Here is a 17,198-nt window from a genome sequence, read left to right as displayed (position 1 = left end):
GCAAGGACACAAGCCCAGATCACCCCCTTCCCTGGGGTCAGTAATGATGACGCCTTTATAGGAGGGCATGACGGTGCTCCAAACAAACAGAGCTTCTATCCAGCTCTATCTCCAAAACCTTGAATCTGGACATGATATTTACTCACTGGCATTATTTATACACCAGAAAAATGGATATTTTGTAGGGGTGCTCAGATTCATACATCATATTCCAAAAGCCAGAGTGGCAAGGAAGCCACTCTGAATAACCATGACTGATTTTCCTCAACAAAACTGCAGGAATGGCACTACATCGGCGTCTGTGGCCTAGGAAATGAATCAAATATTTATTAATAGTGACCTGATGACTGGTTTTCTTTGTGTCATTTTAGTTCTGTAAGCAAATTATTTCTTTAGGACTTCCATCCTAAATTATTCTAGTACTAGAAAACATTGTTACTTTTCATTGTTTGGGGTTTTCATGTAATCCTTTAAAATACAAGCCAACAAAATAAGGAAATTTTGATAAGCGTCCTTTTTATGTCTTTCAGATCTCTCAGACAAAGATTTCTGCAGATGATGCATGGAAGTAAGTGATTAGTGTTTTTTGCAATTGTTTTACTTAAAAATAGGTTTTTACCTTAACAGATGAGATACTGAATGTAGTCATTTTATTTGTAAATTTTCCAGGATAGAGAAGGTAGGGTAGCCTGGTGATGTGTGCACAAAGATACTATAACCAAAACTGCATGAATTTCATCTGTTTTCTTTTTTGCTTTTTTTTTTTGCAGTTTTTGGTCGGGGCTGGGTTTGAACCTGCTATCTCCAGCATATGGGGCCAGTAGCCTACTCCTTTGAGCCACAGGCACCGCCCAATTTCATCTGTTTTCTACATTGTGATCCACATAGTCCCACAAGGCTGGATTAACACAACCTTCAAAATATGGCTGTGTTAGGTTACTATTTATTTTAGGCCCACAGTACATCTGGTTTTCTTTACATGCTGTTTCCCCTGGGTTCCAGTACCTACTGTGGGGCCTTTGAGCCCTGTGAGCACTACATGAAATAAAATATAAATGGAAAGTTCTTCCTGCTTTGCATTATGAGAATCAATTATGACTGTATTTCCACTCACAATAGGAAATACTTCCTGCATTCGTATTCCAATTTACGCTTTTCAAAGTACTTCCATAGATTAACCCATGTGAAATATATTTTACATAGATATTGCTATGTGTATATATTAAATAGATTAATATCATAAAGCATAGTTTGCTTATGCTTTATAAAAGTCTTATTTTAGACTAATGATGCATTCATTCTTTTATCTACATGGCCTAAGTTCAAAGTCTCTTAATGACATAGAATATTAATTAGCTTTTTGGACTTGGGGCTATAAAAACCATACCTCTTATACTCTTTTCCTTTTTCTTCACTGCGCACTTCTTCAGAGAAATGAGTGTTTGTTTTTTTTTTGTAGAGACAGAGTTTCACTTTATGGCCTTCGGTAGAGTGCCATGGCATCACACAGCTCACAGCAACCTCCAACTCCTGGGCTTAAGCGATTCTCCTGCCTCAGCCTCCCTAGTAGCTGGGACTACAGGTGCCCACCACAACACCCAGTTATTTTTTTGTTGCAGTTCGGCCGGGGCCAGGTTTGAACCCGCCACCCTCGGTATATGGGGCTGGTGCCTTACCAACTGAGCCACAGGTCCCGCCCTAGTGTTGATTTTTTTTTATAATGAACTTCTAGAAATTGTTCTTATACCTTGAGTTCAGCTTTCAACACAGAGGCCAATAACTCATGTCATTTTCTTCAAGTTACTTATTTGATATGAACTTCAGCTTTATCATTTGATAAATACAGGGCTTTCATTGAATCTGGGGTAACTTACAGCACTAACTTTCTAAGAATCCATCTCAAAGAAGTTGAACTCAAGCAGGAATATTTACTAGCCTCTGTAGGCTCATTTTCACACCTTCTCCAGCAGGGGGCACCCCTGGGATTTGGATGGGGCCTCTGCTGAGGCACTACATACTTCCCTGCTGTGGAAACACTGGTGGAGGGGGAGAACCCAACTGGCTGAAGGTGTCTTTAAAAGGTCGCAGTCGTGTGGCACCGACCATCACTCTGCAGTGTTTTCTTACTGGTACTCTAATGCATACTGTAACCAGTCAGAGATTTTGTGACAGATGGAACAAGCATGAAAGATGATGCTAACCAATATTTAGAAAGTAAACTCATTCATAATTTCCCCCTTTGCCTGATATTAACCCCGGGCCTTTCTCTTTTTCTCTAGGCCAGTGGTTCTCTATCTAGGTTGTTCCTTAAAATCACTGGGGAAACTTTAAAAATTACTGATGCTTAGTTCCCATTTAGGAAATCTGTGTCTGTTTGCTAGGAATGCCATAACAAAATACCACAGACTTGGTGACTTAAGCAGCAGAAATTTATTTTCTTATACTTCTGGAAGCTAAGCGTCCAAAATCAAGGTGCCGGCAGGTTGGGGTTGGCAGGTTGAAGTACTGGGGGTTAGGACTTATACGATATGAATTTTGTGAGGACATAATTCAGCCCCTAACACCCAGCAGCAGCAGTTTAATTGATCTTGGGTACAGTTTGGACATTGGTATTTTTAAAAGCTCTCCATTAATTTCTAACTTTCAGCCAAGGTCGAGAACCACTGCTCTAAGGTTTTCTTCAAGGCACTGCTGCTCTAGTCCGTTAAACAAAATTACTTACTATTTTGATGGTTTTCTCTGTCATTTTTCAAAACCAAGCTTCTAACTAAAAACCGAAACAGTCATCCATTATTTGAATGTTGGTATATGTCCAAGTTAATACTTAGGCCTATTCTTTCTTCCTATTCTATAATAATTGTACAGTTTATACAACTCACTCCAGAGCTTTCTTTCCATTACCCCATGGATGACATACTGTCTTGGTGTAGGCACCATCTAGAGGATATCCTTTCACTTGAAAATAATATAAACTACTTGAGATCATCAATGTTCTACTGTTTTTGATGTTCAAAACCGGAAGTTTCATGATTCAGCCTAATAGTAATTATAGGTATATATAAGATAATGTATGTGCTTTAAAATCTTACAACAACCCCTTGAGTTACAGAGGGATCATTATCTTAAATTTGTAAATGAGGAAATTAAGGCTCAGAGAGGATAAATGACTTCCCCAAGGTTTTGAGATGATGAAGTGGTAGATCAGGGCCTGGAACCCAGGTCTTCCCAGAGCCCATCAGTATTTTTTAGCCCTATCACTTAACTTTAAAAGACAAGACTGAGGCCAAAATCAGTTGGGAACGCAAAGGGCTAAGAGCAATTGGGTTTGCTGATAGAATCTGGCCCCTCCTTTCAGCTGCCCCTTCCCCAAATCTGGGGGAAGAGAAGGAAGCAAGAAAAACTTTGAAAAACTTTATAATCAAACCTTACCAACTCCTACGTTTGAAATCCCCAATTGTTTCCTGTGAGCCAGGCCTGCTATTTTATTGCTAAATGTGCAAGGGTTGAGAGTTTTTTAGATGACTTTGTTTGCTGGTTTTAGCCTACAGCAGGAGAGGATGTACAAGATGCACCATGGCCATGAGTCCATGCATGTGGAGATGATCTTGATCTTCCTCTGCGCTCTGGTCATTGCCCAGATAGTGCTGGTGCAGTGGAGACAGAGGCATGGCCGGTCCTACAACGTGAGTCACCCCTGGGTCTGCTGGGAGCCTGCTCCAGCCTGTCCACTTGACTGTCTTTTCCATGCCATATTCTTCCTTTGTTACCACGTTGAAGTAACTGCTTTGGTTTAAGTCAGTGGTTTTCACCAGGTGCCATTTTTGCCCTTAGAGACATTGGCTTTGTCTGGAAACATTTTCAATTGTCAGTACTTGGAGAGGTCAGGAAGTTGCTACTGGAACCTACTGGGTGGAGGCTAGGAATGCTAGTATATATCCTACAGGGCAGGATAGCTCCCCACAAAAATTATCTGTCCCAAAATGTCAGTAGTGCCAAGGTTGAGAATCATGGTTTAAGTAAACCAACTTTCCTTTTGTGCATGACCAATTTCTTCTAATGCCCTGGAAATGGAGGATTAGGAATCAAAGGTTGAGACTGTCTGCTGTGATTTGTATGTGGCCCCCAAAGTTCATGTGTTTGAGACTTGATCCCCAATGCAGTAGTGCAGTGGTGAAACCTAATGAGAAGTGGTAGGCCCTGAGGGCTCTGCCCTTCTGAATGGAAGAATGCCATGATTGTGTGAGTGGGTTTATAAAAGGATGAGTTCAGCCCCCTTCTCTTTATCCTCTTCTCTCTTGTCCTCTCACCTTCTGCCATGAGTTGATACAGAAAGTAGACCTGGCCAGATCCCAGCCCTTCTATCTCAGACCTATCAGTCTCCATAATTATGAGAAATAAATTTCCCAGTCTAGTCTGTTACAGCAGCACAAAATGGACTAAAACAGAAAATTAGTACTGAAAAGTGGAGCTGCTACTATAACAAATTCCAAAAAATGTGAAACTAGGTAACAGACAGAGGCTGGACAAGTTTGGAAGAGCCAAACCAATCTAGAATTCTATATATATTCAGATAAATTATCCTTCAAATGTGGAAGACAAATAAAGATGTTCTGGGGCAAACAAAAAATGAGGAATCCATCATCAAATAGATCTGAACTATAGAGGGAATTCTGAGAAGATGGCCGACTGGTAGTAACAGCCCTCAGCAGAGGCTCCTGACTAGAGGAAGAAAAACTGGATGGAATCAGACTCTATGAAGCCAAAGGTGGGAGCTGAGCCAAGAAAAAAGTTCATCAGGCTCTAACCCCAAGGAAGAGCATTCAAGAAAACAAATTATAGGTACAAAGCCTATCAACTAGAGGACAAGAGACCCCTCCCCCAAGCAGGAGGCCTGCCACAGGCTGTGAGTGAGCAGGGAATGAAAGACCTCTTATTTTACCTTACTGGAGAGAGCCACTAAACACCAGGTCTCTTTCTCTAAGGTCCCACTTAATGAACCTAGACACCAGCCTGCCAGACATAAAATTGAACAGATATTTTCTCCCACAAGTCCAAACTCCCATTCCACCCTTCCCCCCTTGCATGGTGGTCTGAAATTCTGCCCTCTGTAGAGCGCAGAGTTTTTGGTCTTTTCCTGAGAGATCTGGGCATAGTGTGGATCACCAACCATCAGGATGGAATCTGTGACTAATGGGGAAGAAAGGGGATGTGGAAAGAAAGGGATGCTTAGTGGGAGGAGGAGAAGTCCCCTGGTTATGACTTTACCCAGCCAGTGGTGGTGCTGACCCTTGGTTCGGGCTGTGTCTGGTGGGATGGGGGGCAGAACTCCTGGCTCTGATGGCACCCACAGCAGGAGAGTGGTTACCTGGTGTGGACTGAATACAGCAGACATGTACTGAAACCTGAGGGCAAGGGTGTGGCCCCCTGACTCCAAGAGAACCCTTGAGCAGAGGCTTCCTGGGTATGAACCAAGACCTGAGGGCAAGGGCATGGTCCCCTGTCTCCAACAGGGCAGTGAGCAGAGGCTTACCAGGAGAGGACTGAGACCTGCAGGCAGGGTGTGGTGCCCTCACTCCAAGGGAGCCTGTGAACAGAGGCTTGCCAGGCAGTGGACTGGGACTGGCAGGTGGTAGTGTGGTCCCCTGACTCCAACTGGTCTGGCAAGCAGAGACTAGCTGGGTGTGGACTGAGACTGGTGGGCGGGGGCGTGGCCCCTGGCTCCAGCTGGGCCTGTGAGCAGAGAAGCAGACAACAGTGTGGAATGAGTCTGGCAGGTGGGGGTATCGATCTCTGGCTCCAATTATGCTATTGTAGACCTTTGAATCCCTCTCTGTTGAGCAGAGTTTGCACTGCCTAAGACAATTTAATTGGAACTTGGGGGGGGGGGGGCTGTCCACTCAGGGACATTCTGAGGTTGACCTTCAAAGTTCTATAGAAGAAAAGAACTAAAGGGTGGGGGTTGGGCATTGCAGCTGTTTGTATCTCTTCACAGCTGAGATTTAAACCTAATACCGGGGCTTCTTAGGATAGAGTAGAGGTTGGCTGATATAAAAATAGAGCTAGCTTGTGCTATCTCACCAAGTAGGTTCTCAGAGTCTCCGGCCAAAACTCTGAAAGGGGCCTTTGTAAGGTTGTGGGAGATAAACCACAATTACAAAATCTTTGGTAAGGGGCTATCTCTACTACCCCTATTCAATCTCACCCTACCAGTTCTAGTAATGAAACAGTGGGAAATAAACATGGTATAGACCCAACAGAAGCACTTAGGCAACACGAATAACTGGAGTAGATCAACCCCCTCCCCCCAGGAAATGGCAAAGAAGATACAACTGAAGCCATGCATAGACAAATGGCAGCAATGTCAGAAATTGAATTCAGAATATGGATGGCAAATAAGATAAATAGAATGGAAGAAGAGACAGAAATTGAATTCCAAAGATTGTCTCAAGAAATTAATGAATTCAAAGACAAAGTCACCAAAGATATAGACATAGTGAGAAAAGAGATTGTAGAATCCCTCAGTAATAGAGTTGACCAAGCAGAAGAAAGGCTCTCTGAAACTGAAGACAAAGCTTTTGAACATTCCCTAATGCTCAAAGAGGCAGACAAATGGAGAGCAAAAACTGATCATTCCCTCAGAGAGTTGTGGGATCAATCCAAAGGATCAAACATTCATCTTATAGGAATTCCCAAAGAAGAGGATGGTCTGGAAGGTACAGATGCTCTACTCCAAGAGATCTTGGAGAATTTCCCAAACATTGCAAGAGATACAGAACTTCAGATAGTAGACAGTTTCAGAATCCCAGCAAGACTCAATCCAAATAAAGCATCGCCTAGACACATTGTGATTAACGTTGCCAAAGTTAAGACGAAGGAGAAAATTCTGCAAGCAGCCAGACATAAGAAAAGCATCACCTCCAAAGGCAGAAATATTAGAATGACTGCAGATCTCTCAGCCAAAATGTTTCAAGCCAGAAGAGGATGGTCATGGACCTTCAATCTCCTAATACAAAACAACTTCCAGCCCAGGATCCTGTATCCAGCTAAACTGAGTTTCATTTGTGATGGAGAAATCAAATATTTTAATGACATACAAATGTTGAAGAAATTTTCCATAACTAAACCAGTTCTCCAGATATTCTCAGACTCATCCTCCACAATGACCAGCACAATGCTCTACCTTCAAAGTAAACTCACCCAGAAATTTTTGAGCAAAAACCAACTTCCATAGTGGTGAAAAGATTAAAAGTGTCCACTGGACATCCAAAAATCATGACACCCCAAACACAACCAGGCTTATCAATTCTCTCAATTAATGTGAATGGTTTAAATTGTCCTCTAAAGAGGCACAGGCTGACTGACTCAGACCAGATATCTGCTGTATACAAGAATCTCATATTACCTTAAAGGATAAAAATAGACTCAGGGTGAAGGGATGGACTTCTATAGTACAGGCAAATGGAAACCAGAAAAAGTGCTTTTATAATTTTGAAAGACATTGCCATATTGTCCTCTTCAGAGGCTGTACCAATTTATACACCCATCAACTATTACGAGAGTGCCTATTTCCCAATGCTTGCCAACTAAGAGTTCTAACAAATTTCTTGATCTTTGCCCATCTGAAAATTTTAAAAGGGTTGCAATTTTATTTGCAGTTACAATTGGCTTTAAACCAACAAAGATAAAGAAAGATAAGGATGATCACTACATATTTGTCAAGAGAAACACCCAACAACATGAACAGATTTTGATAATTAACATTTATGCACCCTACCAGAATGCTCCTGAATTTATAAAGCAAACCCTAATGGATATGAACAATTTGATATCTTCCTGCACTATAATAGTTGGAGATTTTAACACCCCTTTGACAGTTTTGGATAGATCCTCCAAACAAACAAAGAAATATTAGACTTAAACCTGACCCTAGAACAAATAGACTTTATAGACCTCTACTCTACAGAACATGTCATCCTAATAAAACTGAATATACATTCTTCTCATCAGCCCATGGATCATCCTCCAAAATAGATCATGTCCTAGGACACAAGTCTAACCCCAGAAAATTTAAAAGAATAGAAATTATTCTTTGTATCTTTTCGGACCATCGTTGAGTAAAAGTTGAACAGCAACGGGAATCTTCATACTCAAACAAAGTCATGGAAACTAAATAAATAATCTTAGGCTGAATGATAGCTGGGTTAAAGACCAGATTAAGAAGGAAATCACCAAATTTTTTGAACAAAATGATAATGAAGACACAGATTATCAAAACCTGTGGGATACTGCAAAGGCAGTCCTCAGAGGGAAATTTATAGCATTGGAATCCTTTATCAAGGAAACAGAAAGAGAAGAAGCCAACAACTTTTTTTTTTATTGTACCTTTTCTAAGGAAGCCAAGAACTTAATGGATCATCTCAAGCAACTGGAAAAGGAAGAACATTGCAACCCCAAACCCACAGAAGAAAATAAATAACCAAAATTAGGGCAGAATTAAATGAAATTGAAAACAAAAGAATCATTCAGAAGATCAACAAAACAAAAAGTTATTTTTTTGAAAAGATTAATAAAATTGATAAATGTTTGGCCAACCTAACCAGAAACAGAAAAGTAAAATCTCTAATATCATATATCAGAAATGATAAAGGAGAAATAACAAGACACCTCAGAAATTCAAAAAATCCTCAGTGATTACTACAAAAATCTTTATTCCCAGAAATATGAAAATCTGAAGGAAATGGACCAATGGCTAGAAGTATGCCATCTTCCTAGACTCAACCAGAAAGAATTAGAAATCTTGAATAGACCTATATCAATCACTGAAATATAATCAACAATACAAAATCTCCCAAAAAAGAAAAGTCCAGGACCAGATGGCTTCACATCCAAATTCTATCAAACCTTTCTTTGTTCTTTTTTCTTTCTTTTTTTTTTTTTTTTGGTAGAAACAGAGTCTCACTTTAATCACCCTCCGTAGTAATGGAAGTCTTAGCCATAGCAATCAGGCAAGAGAAGGCAATCAAGGGTATCCAAATAGGGTCAGAGAAGATGAAACTCTCACTCTTCATTGATGATATGATCCTATACCTGGAAAATCCCAGGGACCCAACTTCAAAACTCTTAGAAGTGATCAAGGAATATAGCAGCATCTAGGATACAAAATCAATACTTACAAGTCAGTAGCTTTTATATATGCCAACAATAGTGAAGCTGAAAATATAGTCAAGGACTCTATTCCTTTTACAGTAGTGCCAAGGAAGATGAAATATCTAGGAATTTACCTAACAAAGGACGTGAAAGATTTCATAAAGAGAACTATGAAACTCTGAGAAAAGAAATAGCTGAAGATGTTAACAAATGGAAAAACATACCATGCTCATGGCTGGAAGAATAAACATTGTTAAAACATCCATACTACCCAAAGCAATCTACAGATTTAATGCAATCCCTATTAAAGCACCATTGTCATACTTTAAAGAACTTGAAAAAATAGTACTTTGTTTTATATGGAATCAGAAAAAAACCTCAAATAGCAAATATATTACTCAGAAATAAGAACAAATCAGGAGGTATCACGTTACCAGACTTCAGGCTATATTATAAATCTATAGTGATCAAAACAGCATGGTACTGGCCCAAAAACAGGGAGGTAGATTTATGGAACAGAATAGAGAACCAAGAGATGAACCCAGCCACTTATCATCATTTGACCTTTGACAAACCTATCAAAAATTCACTGGAGGAAAAACTCCCTATTTAACAAATGCTGCTGGCAACCTGTAGAAGACTGAAACTGGACCCCCACCTTTCACCATTAACAAAAATTGATTCTCACTGGATAAAAGGTTTAACTTAAGACATGAAAGTATAAAAATACTAGAAGAGAGTGCAGGGAAAACACTTGAAGAAATTGGCCTGGGAGAATATTTTATGAAGAGGACCCCCCACACACACACCCCAGGCAACTGAAGGAACACCAAAAAATACATTACTGGGATCTGATCAAACTAAAAAGCTTTTGCACAGCCAACAGCACTGTAAGTGAAGCAAACAGACAACCTTTAGAATGGGAGAAGATTTTTGCAGGTTGTGCTTTCAACAAAGGTCTGATAACTAGAATCCACAGAGAACTCAAACTAATCAATAAGAAAAGAACAACTGGGTGGTGCCTGTGGCTCAGTCGGTAAGGCGCCGGCCCCATATACCGAGGGTGACGGGTTCAAACCCAGCCCCGGCCAAACTGCAACCAAAAAATAGCCGGGCGTTGTGGCGGGCACCTGTAGTCCCAGCTACTTGGGAGGCTAAGGCAAGAGAATCGCTTAAGCCCAGGAGTTGGAGGTTGCTGTGAGCTGTGTGATGCCACAGCACTCTACCGACAGCCATAAAGTGAGACTCTGTCTCTACAAAAAAAAAAAAGAGAAAGAAAAAGAAAAGAACAACTAAACCCATTTCTTTGTGGGCAAGAGACTTGAAAAGAAACTTCTCTGATGAAGACAGGCGCATGGCCTACAAACACATGAAAAAATTCTCATCATCCTTAATCATCAGAGAAAAGCAAATCAAAACCACTTTGAGATATCATCTAACTCCAATAAGATTAGCCCACATCACAAAATCCCAAAACTATGAATGTTGGTGTGGATGCAGTGAAAAGGGAACACCTCTACACTGCTGGTGGGAATGCAAGCTAATATGACCTTTTTGGAAAGTAGTTTGTAGAACATCTCAAGTAACTAAAAGTAGACCTACTGTTCGATCCTGCAATTCCTCTACTAGGTATATACCCAGATGATCGAAAATTATTGTACAACAGAGACATTTGCACCAGAATGGTTATTGCAGCCCAATTCATAATAGCCAAGACATGGAAACAGCCCAAGTGCCCATCAACCCATGGATTAACAAATTGTGGTATATATATACACCATGGAATACTATGCAGCCATAAAAAGGATGGAGACTTCACATCTTTTATGTTTACCTGGATGGAGCTGGAACATATTCTTCTTAGTAAAGTATCTCAAGAATGGAAAAAAGTATCCAATGTACTCAATACTACTGTGAAATCAATACATAATCACCTATACATTCATATGAATGGCAAAACATAACTATAGTCTAGAAAGTAGAAGGGAAAAGGAAAGAGAGGGGAGGGGAGGGAGGATATGGGAGGAGGGAGGTATTTGGTGGGGACCTCACCTAATGTGCACGATGCAATGGTACATTTCAAAACTATTAAGAAATGAGTCTAAATGTGAAAAAAAAGTGGAAATGAAAATTTAAATAAATAAATAGATCTGAACTATACAAAATGTTAAAAAGAAGTACTTTAGAAAGAAATAAAATGATACAGGTCAGCCACATAGATCTCCTAGGTCTACATTTAAAGAAGGAACCATGTCAGAGAAGGAATAAATGAAGAAATAAAAATCTTTTATTTCTTTTTTTCTTAATTGATTTAATAGATAACTTTGTTTGAGGTAATAATAGGAATCGTGTGTTGGGAGGTTATACTGTATGGATAAATGAAATGAATGATAACAGTGTTAGAAGAAATGGGAGGGAGGGAGGAATTGGGATTTCTCTGTTATAAGATACCTGTATTACCAGTGAACTGGTATAGTTTTGTTTGGGAATGGACTTGGATTAGTTCTACATGTATATTGCAAATTCTAGACAAACCACCAAAAAAAATTTAAGGAAGTACAATCAATATATTAATAGAGAATTGAACATTGAATCATATAAGTATTCAATTAAAACCAGAGAAAGCAGGGCGGCGCCTGTGGCTCAGTGAGTAGGGCGCCGGCCCCATATGCCGAGGGTGGCGGGTTCAAACCCAGCCCCGGCCAAACTGCAACAAAAAAATAGCCGGGCGTTGTGGCGGGCGCCTGTAGTCTCAGCTGCTCGGGAGGCTGAGGCAAGAGAATCGCGTAAGCCCAAGAGTTAGAGGTTGCTGTGAGCCGTGTGACGCCACGGCACTCTACCAGAGGGCGGTACAGTGAGACTCTGTCTCTACAAAAAAAAAAAAAAAACCCAGAGAAAGCAAAAGAAGGAGAGAAGGAACAAATGCAACAAATCATAAACAATTATAAACATGGTACATATTAGTCCAACTATATCAATAATCACCTCAAATGCGAATGGTCTAAATATACTAATTAAAAGATATTGCCAGAGTGGGTCAATTAAAACACAAGACCTAATCATATGTTCATATGTTGTCTACAAGAAACTCATTTGTAAAGATACAGATATGTTAAAAGTAAAGGTTTTCAGGAAGACATGAAATGCTAAAGCTAAACAAAAGGATGCTGGGCTGGCTATGTTCATTTTCAGATGAAGCCAATTTCTGATCAAGGAAAATTATCAGGGTTAGAAGGGGTATTACATAATTATTGGTGGTCAATTATTCATGAAGATATAAAGATTAGTAATATTATTAACATAGCATTAATAACATTAGGTAACAAAATGTTACTTTTAAGTAAACCAGTTGTCCTTTTGATGCCCTTTTGTTAGATACAAAATGTTACCTTTAAGTAAACCAATTTTCCTTTTGTGCATGAACAGTTTCTTCTAATGCAAAGGTAATATTTTGTACCTAACAAAAGGGTATCAAAATATATGGGGCAAAAACTGATAGAACTACAAAGAAAAATAGACAAATCAACCATTATGGTCGGAGATTTTAACACCCTTCTTTTAGTAGCTGATGTATCAGGCAGACAGAAAATTAGCAAGGATATAGGTCATCTGGATGGCTCCATCCATCCACTTGTTCTAATTGACACTTATAGAATACTTCACCCAGCAACACCAGAGTACGTATGTTCCTTGTGATCACATGGAACATTCACAAAATAGACCATGTTTTGAGCCATAAACCACATCAAAACAAATTCAAAAGAATATAAATCATACAAACTATTCTGTAAGACCACAGTGAAATTAAACCTGAAATAAACAACAGAAAGATAGCTTTCTGTTGTTTGGGAAAATTTGGAAAATCCCAAATTATTTGGAGAGTAAATAACAATACTAAATAACACATGGGTCAGTAAGAGGGCTTGAGAAATTTAAAAACAATTTGAATGAAATTAAAAGGGAAATACAAGTCATCAAAATTTGTGGGATACAGCAAAAGCAGAGCTTAGAAGGAAATTTATATCACTGAATGCATGTATTTTGAAAGAAGAAAGAAGAAAGATTCTTAATAATCTAAGAATTCACCCTAAGAAGCTAGAGCTAGAGGAGTAATTTAAGCATACAGCAAGCAGAAAAGAAAAAATAGAGGGCGGCGCCTGTGGCTCAGTCGGTAAGGCGCCGGCCCCATATACCGAGGGTGGCGGGTTCAAACCCAGCCCCGGCCAAACTGCAAAAAAAAAACCAAAAAATAGCCGGGCGTTATGGCAGGCGCCTGTAGTCCCAGCTACTCGGGAGGCTGAGGCAAGAGAATCGCTTAAGCCCATGAGTTGGAGGTTGCTGTGAGCTGTGTGAGGCCACGGCACTCTACCGAGGGCAATAAAGTGAGACTCTGTCTCTACAAAAAAAAAAAAAAAAAAAAAAAAGAAAAAAAGAAAAAATAGAAACAAAGGCAGAAATCAATGAAATTGAAAATGGGAAATCAATAGAGGAAACTAGAAGCTGGTTCTTTAAAAAGATCGATAAATTGGGGCGGCGCCTGTGGCTCAGTCAGTAAGGCGCCAGCCCCATATACCAAGGGTGGCGGGTTCAAACCCAGCCCTGGCCAAACTGCAACCAAGAAAATAGCCAGGCGTTGTGGCAGGCACCTATAGTCCCAGCTACTTGGGAGGCTGAGGCAAGAGAATCGCTTAAGCCCAGGAGTTGGAGGTTGCTGTGAGCTGTGTGAGGCCACGGCACTCTACCAAGGGCCATAAAGTGAGACTCTGTCTCTACAAAAAAAAAAAAAAAAAATCAATAAATTTAATAAACCTCTAGCCAGACTAACCAAGAAAAGAAAGAGAAAATATAAATTACTAATATTAGAAAAGAAAATGGGCTATCATTACTGATACCATGGACATAAAAAGAAAATAAAGGACTATTATGAACAATTCTATGCCAACAAATTTTGATAACTTAGGTGAAATAGAGTAATTCCCTGAAAGACACAAACTATACCAAAACTCACACAAGGAGACACAGATGACCTGAATAGGTCTGTACCTTAGCCAGAGTGCCATATCATCATAGCTCATTGCAACTTCAAACTCCTGGGATCAAGCAATTTTCCTGCCTCAGTCTTCTGAATAGCTGGGACTACAGGTGCGCACCACTATACTCAGCTAGTTTTTCTAATTTTTATAGAGGTGGGGGCCTCACTTCTGCTCAGGCTGGTCTCAAACTCATGGCCACAAGCAATCCTCATGCCTCAGCCATCCAAAGTGTTAGGATTACAGACACAAACCACCACAGCTGGCCAGCCTATATTTTTCTTAAATTGAATCAATAATTAATAACCTTCAAAAAAATATAAAAGCATCAAGCCCTGGGGCGGCACCTGTGGCTCAGTCAGTAAGGCGCCGGCCCCATATACCGAGGGTGGTGGGTTCAAACCAGGCCCCGGCTGAACTGCAACCAAAAAATAGCTGGGCATTGTGGCGGGTGCCTGTAGTCCCAGCTACTCGGGAGGCTGAGGCAAGAGAATCACTTAAGCCCTGCGAGCTGTGTGATGCCATGGCACTCTACCGAGGGCCATAAAGTGAAACTCTGTCTCTACAAAAAAAAAAAAAAAAAAAAGCACCAAGCCCAGATGGTTTCACTGGTAAATTCTAACAAACGTTTAGATACCGACTCCCTATACTCTCTCAGAAAAAAAAGAAATAGAGGTAACATTTCCAGACTCATCTATTGAGGCCAGCATTATCCTTATATCAAAATCAGATGAAGACATTATAAGAAAAGGAAACTATAGACCAATATATCTCATAAACATGAATGCAAAAATCCTCAGCAAATTATTAGCTAATCAAATCCAACAGTGTACACAAAGAATTATACACCACAAGCAAGTGGGATTTATTCCAGGTATGAAAGGCATTAAAAGTCAGTTTATATATTCCATCCCATCAAGAAGGTAAAGAAGAAAGTCACATGATCATGTCAATAGATGTAGAGAAAGCATCTGACAAAGTCCAACAGCCATTCATATAAAAACTCTCAGCAAACTAGGCATTCCTCAGTTAGAAGAAAATATCCTCTAATTGATAAAGAGCATCTACAGAAAACCTGCCATTATTTCTATTATTTCTTTTCTGCTTGGTATGGGTTTGAATTACTCGTCTTGCTCTAGCTTTCTAAGGTAAATTACTTGACTATTGACTTTAGATCTTTCTTCTTTTCTAATATATTCATTCAATGCTATAAATTTCATTCTAAGCTCTGCTTTTGCTGCATAACATACTTAATGGTGAGAAACTGGATATTTTTTCCCTAAGATAATGAAGAAGGCAAGAATGTCCCTCTTGCCACTACTATTAAACATTGTATGGGAAGTCCCAGCTAATCCAATAAGAAAAGCCATAGAAATAAAAGATACACAGATTGGAAAGGAAGAAATAAAACTTTGCAGATGACATTATTGTCTATATGAAAAAAAACCCAAAGAATCAACAGAAACTCTTGGAAATAAGTGATTATACCAAGATTGCAAGATAAAAGGTCAGTATACAAAGTAATTTGCTTTCTTACATACCTTATCCCTAATACCTGAATAGCATAATATTCAGGGTATTGATACCTTAATACCTGAATACCATAATATTTAGGGTTTCCTCCCTCAATACTAGTCAACCGATCCATGACAAAGGAGCAAAGACAATTCAATGGAGAAAGAACAATTGGAATTTGAAATTTAAAACAAAATTTACAATAACACCAAAAAAACACCCACACATACTTGGGCAAAAATCTAACAAAGTATGTACAAGATCTATCCCCAGAAAACTGAGATCTAAAATTAATGGAAAGATATTCCATATTCATGGATTGGAAGATTCAGTATTAAGATGCCAATTCTTTCCAATTTGATATATAGATTCAGCACGATCCTAATCAAAATCTCAGCAAGCTATTTTGTGTACATTAACAAACTGATTCTGCAGTTTATGTAGAAAGGTAAAAGATCCAGAATAGACAACACAACATTCAGTAACAAAGTTATAGGACTGATACTATCCAACTTCGAGATTTACTGTAAAGCTTTTATAATAAATATAGTGTGATACTGTTGGAAGAATAGACACAGAGATCAACGGACCAGAATAGAAACCTCACAAATAGACCCATACATACTATCGCATGAAAACAAGGCCCAATGGAGAGAAAGAAGCACCCAAACACCTGTGTTTGAAAGAGGAAGGGCTTTATTTCAGCCAGTGGAGTCATGGCAGATTAGAGTCCAAAACGCCCAAGCAGCCAGCCTGATTTGTCCTTGTCCTTTCATAGGGTTTACAGAAAAGCAGATAAAGGAATTATCATATTGTCCCCCATTGGAGGTTCCAAAGCCTGAGTGGGATTTGCAGCAACGCTTCAGGAAGACAATCTTTTACAAAGAAGCCATGAGGAAGGTTGAGTCATCATGAGCAACCTTCTGGAGATATCAGCAAAAGGCAAAAAAAAAAAAAAAAAAACTTCTGACATTTCAGGTTAAGACATAATATTCAGGATTTCCTCCCTCAATACTGTCAACTGATCCATGAGAAAGGAGCAAAGACAATTCAGTGGAGAAAAGATAATCCTTCCAACACATGGTGATGGAACAATTGGACTTTTTATGCAAAAAAATTAACATAGACATAGAACACCTTTCACAAAGAATTCTTTCGAAATGAATCTTAGACCTAAATGTAAAATAAAAAACCATAAAACTTTTAGAAGATAACATAGCAAAAACTCTAGGTGAACGTGGCTTTGATGATGAGTTTTTAGACATGACACCAAAAGCATGATCTATAAAAGAAAATATTAAAAAGCTGGATTTTATGCAATTAAAAACTGCTCTGAGGAAAAATACTGTTAAGAGAATGAAAATTCAGGCCACAGACTGAAAGAAAATACTTGCAAAAGCATGTATCTGATAAAGGACTTGTACACAAAATATACTTAAAACTCAACCATAAGAAAACAGTTCATTTAAAAAAAAATGGCAAAAGATGGGAAAAGGCACCTCACCA

The 17,198-nt window shown here is 39.3% G+C and overlaps 1 protein-coding gene across 1 annotated transcript in view; it reads left to right on the top strand.

Moving 5' to 3' along the window:
• The first annotated feature begins 525 nt into the window (after window positions 1–525).
• Window positions 526–17,198, top strand: part of RNF175 (ring finger protein 175) — a 39,826-nt gene continuing 23,153 nt past the window's right edge. The window contains exon 1 of the mRNA XM_053583263.1: window positions 526–568. Coding sequence (XP_053439238.1) covers window positions 563–568 — 6 coding nt within the window. The 5' untranslated portion in view covers window positions 526–562. The remainder of the gene's footprint in view (window positions 569–17,198) is intronic.

The sequence above is a fragment of the Nycticebus coucang genome, chromosome 1, assembly GCF_027406575.1.
Source record: "Nycticebus coucang isolate mNycCou1 chromosome 1, mNycCou1.pri, whole genome shotgun sequence".
Lineage (NCBI taxonomy): Eukaryota > Metazoa > Chordata > Mammalia > Primates > Lorisidae > Nycticebus > Nycticebus coucang.
The sequence above is the reverse complement of the archived record's forward strand: the minus strand, read 5'-3'. Positions and strand labels throughout refer to the sequence as shown.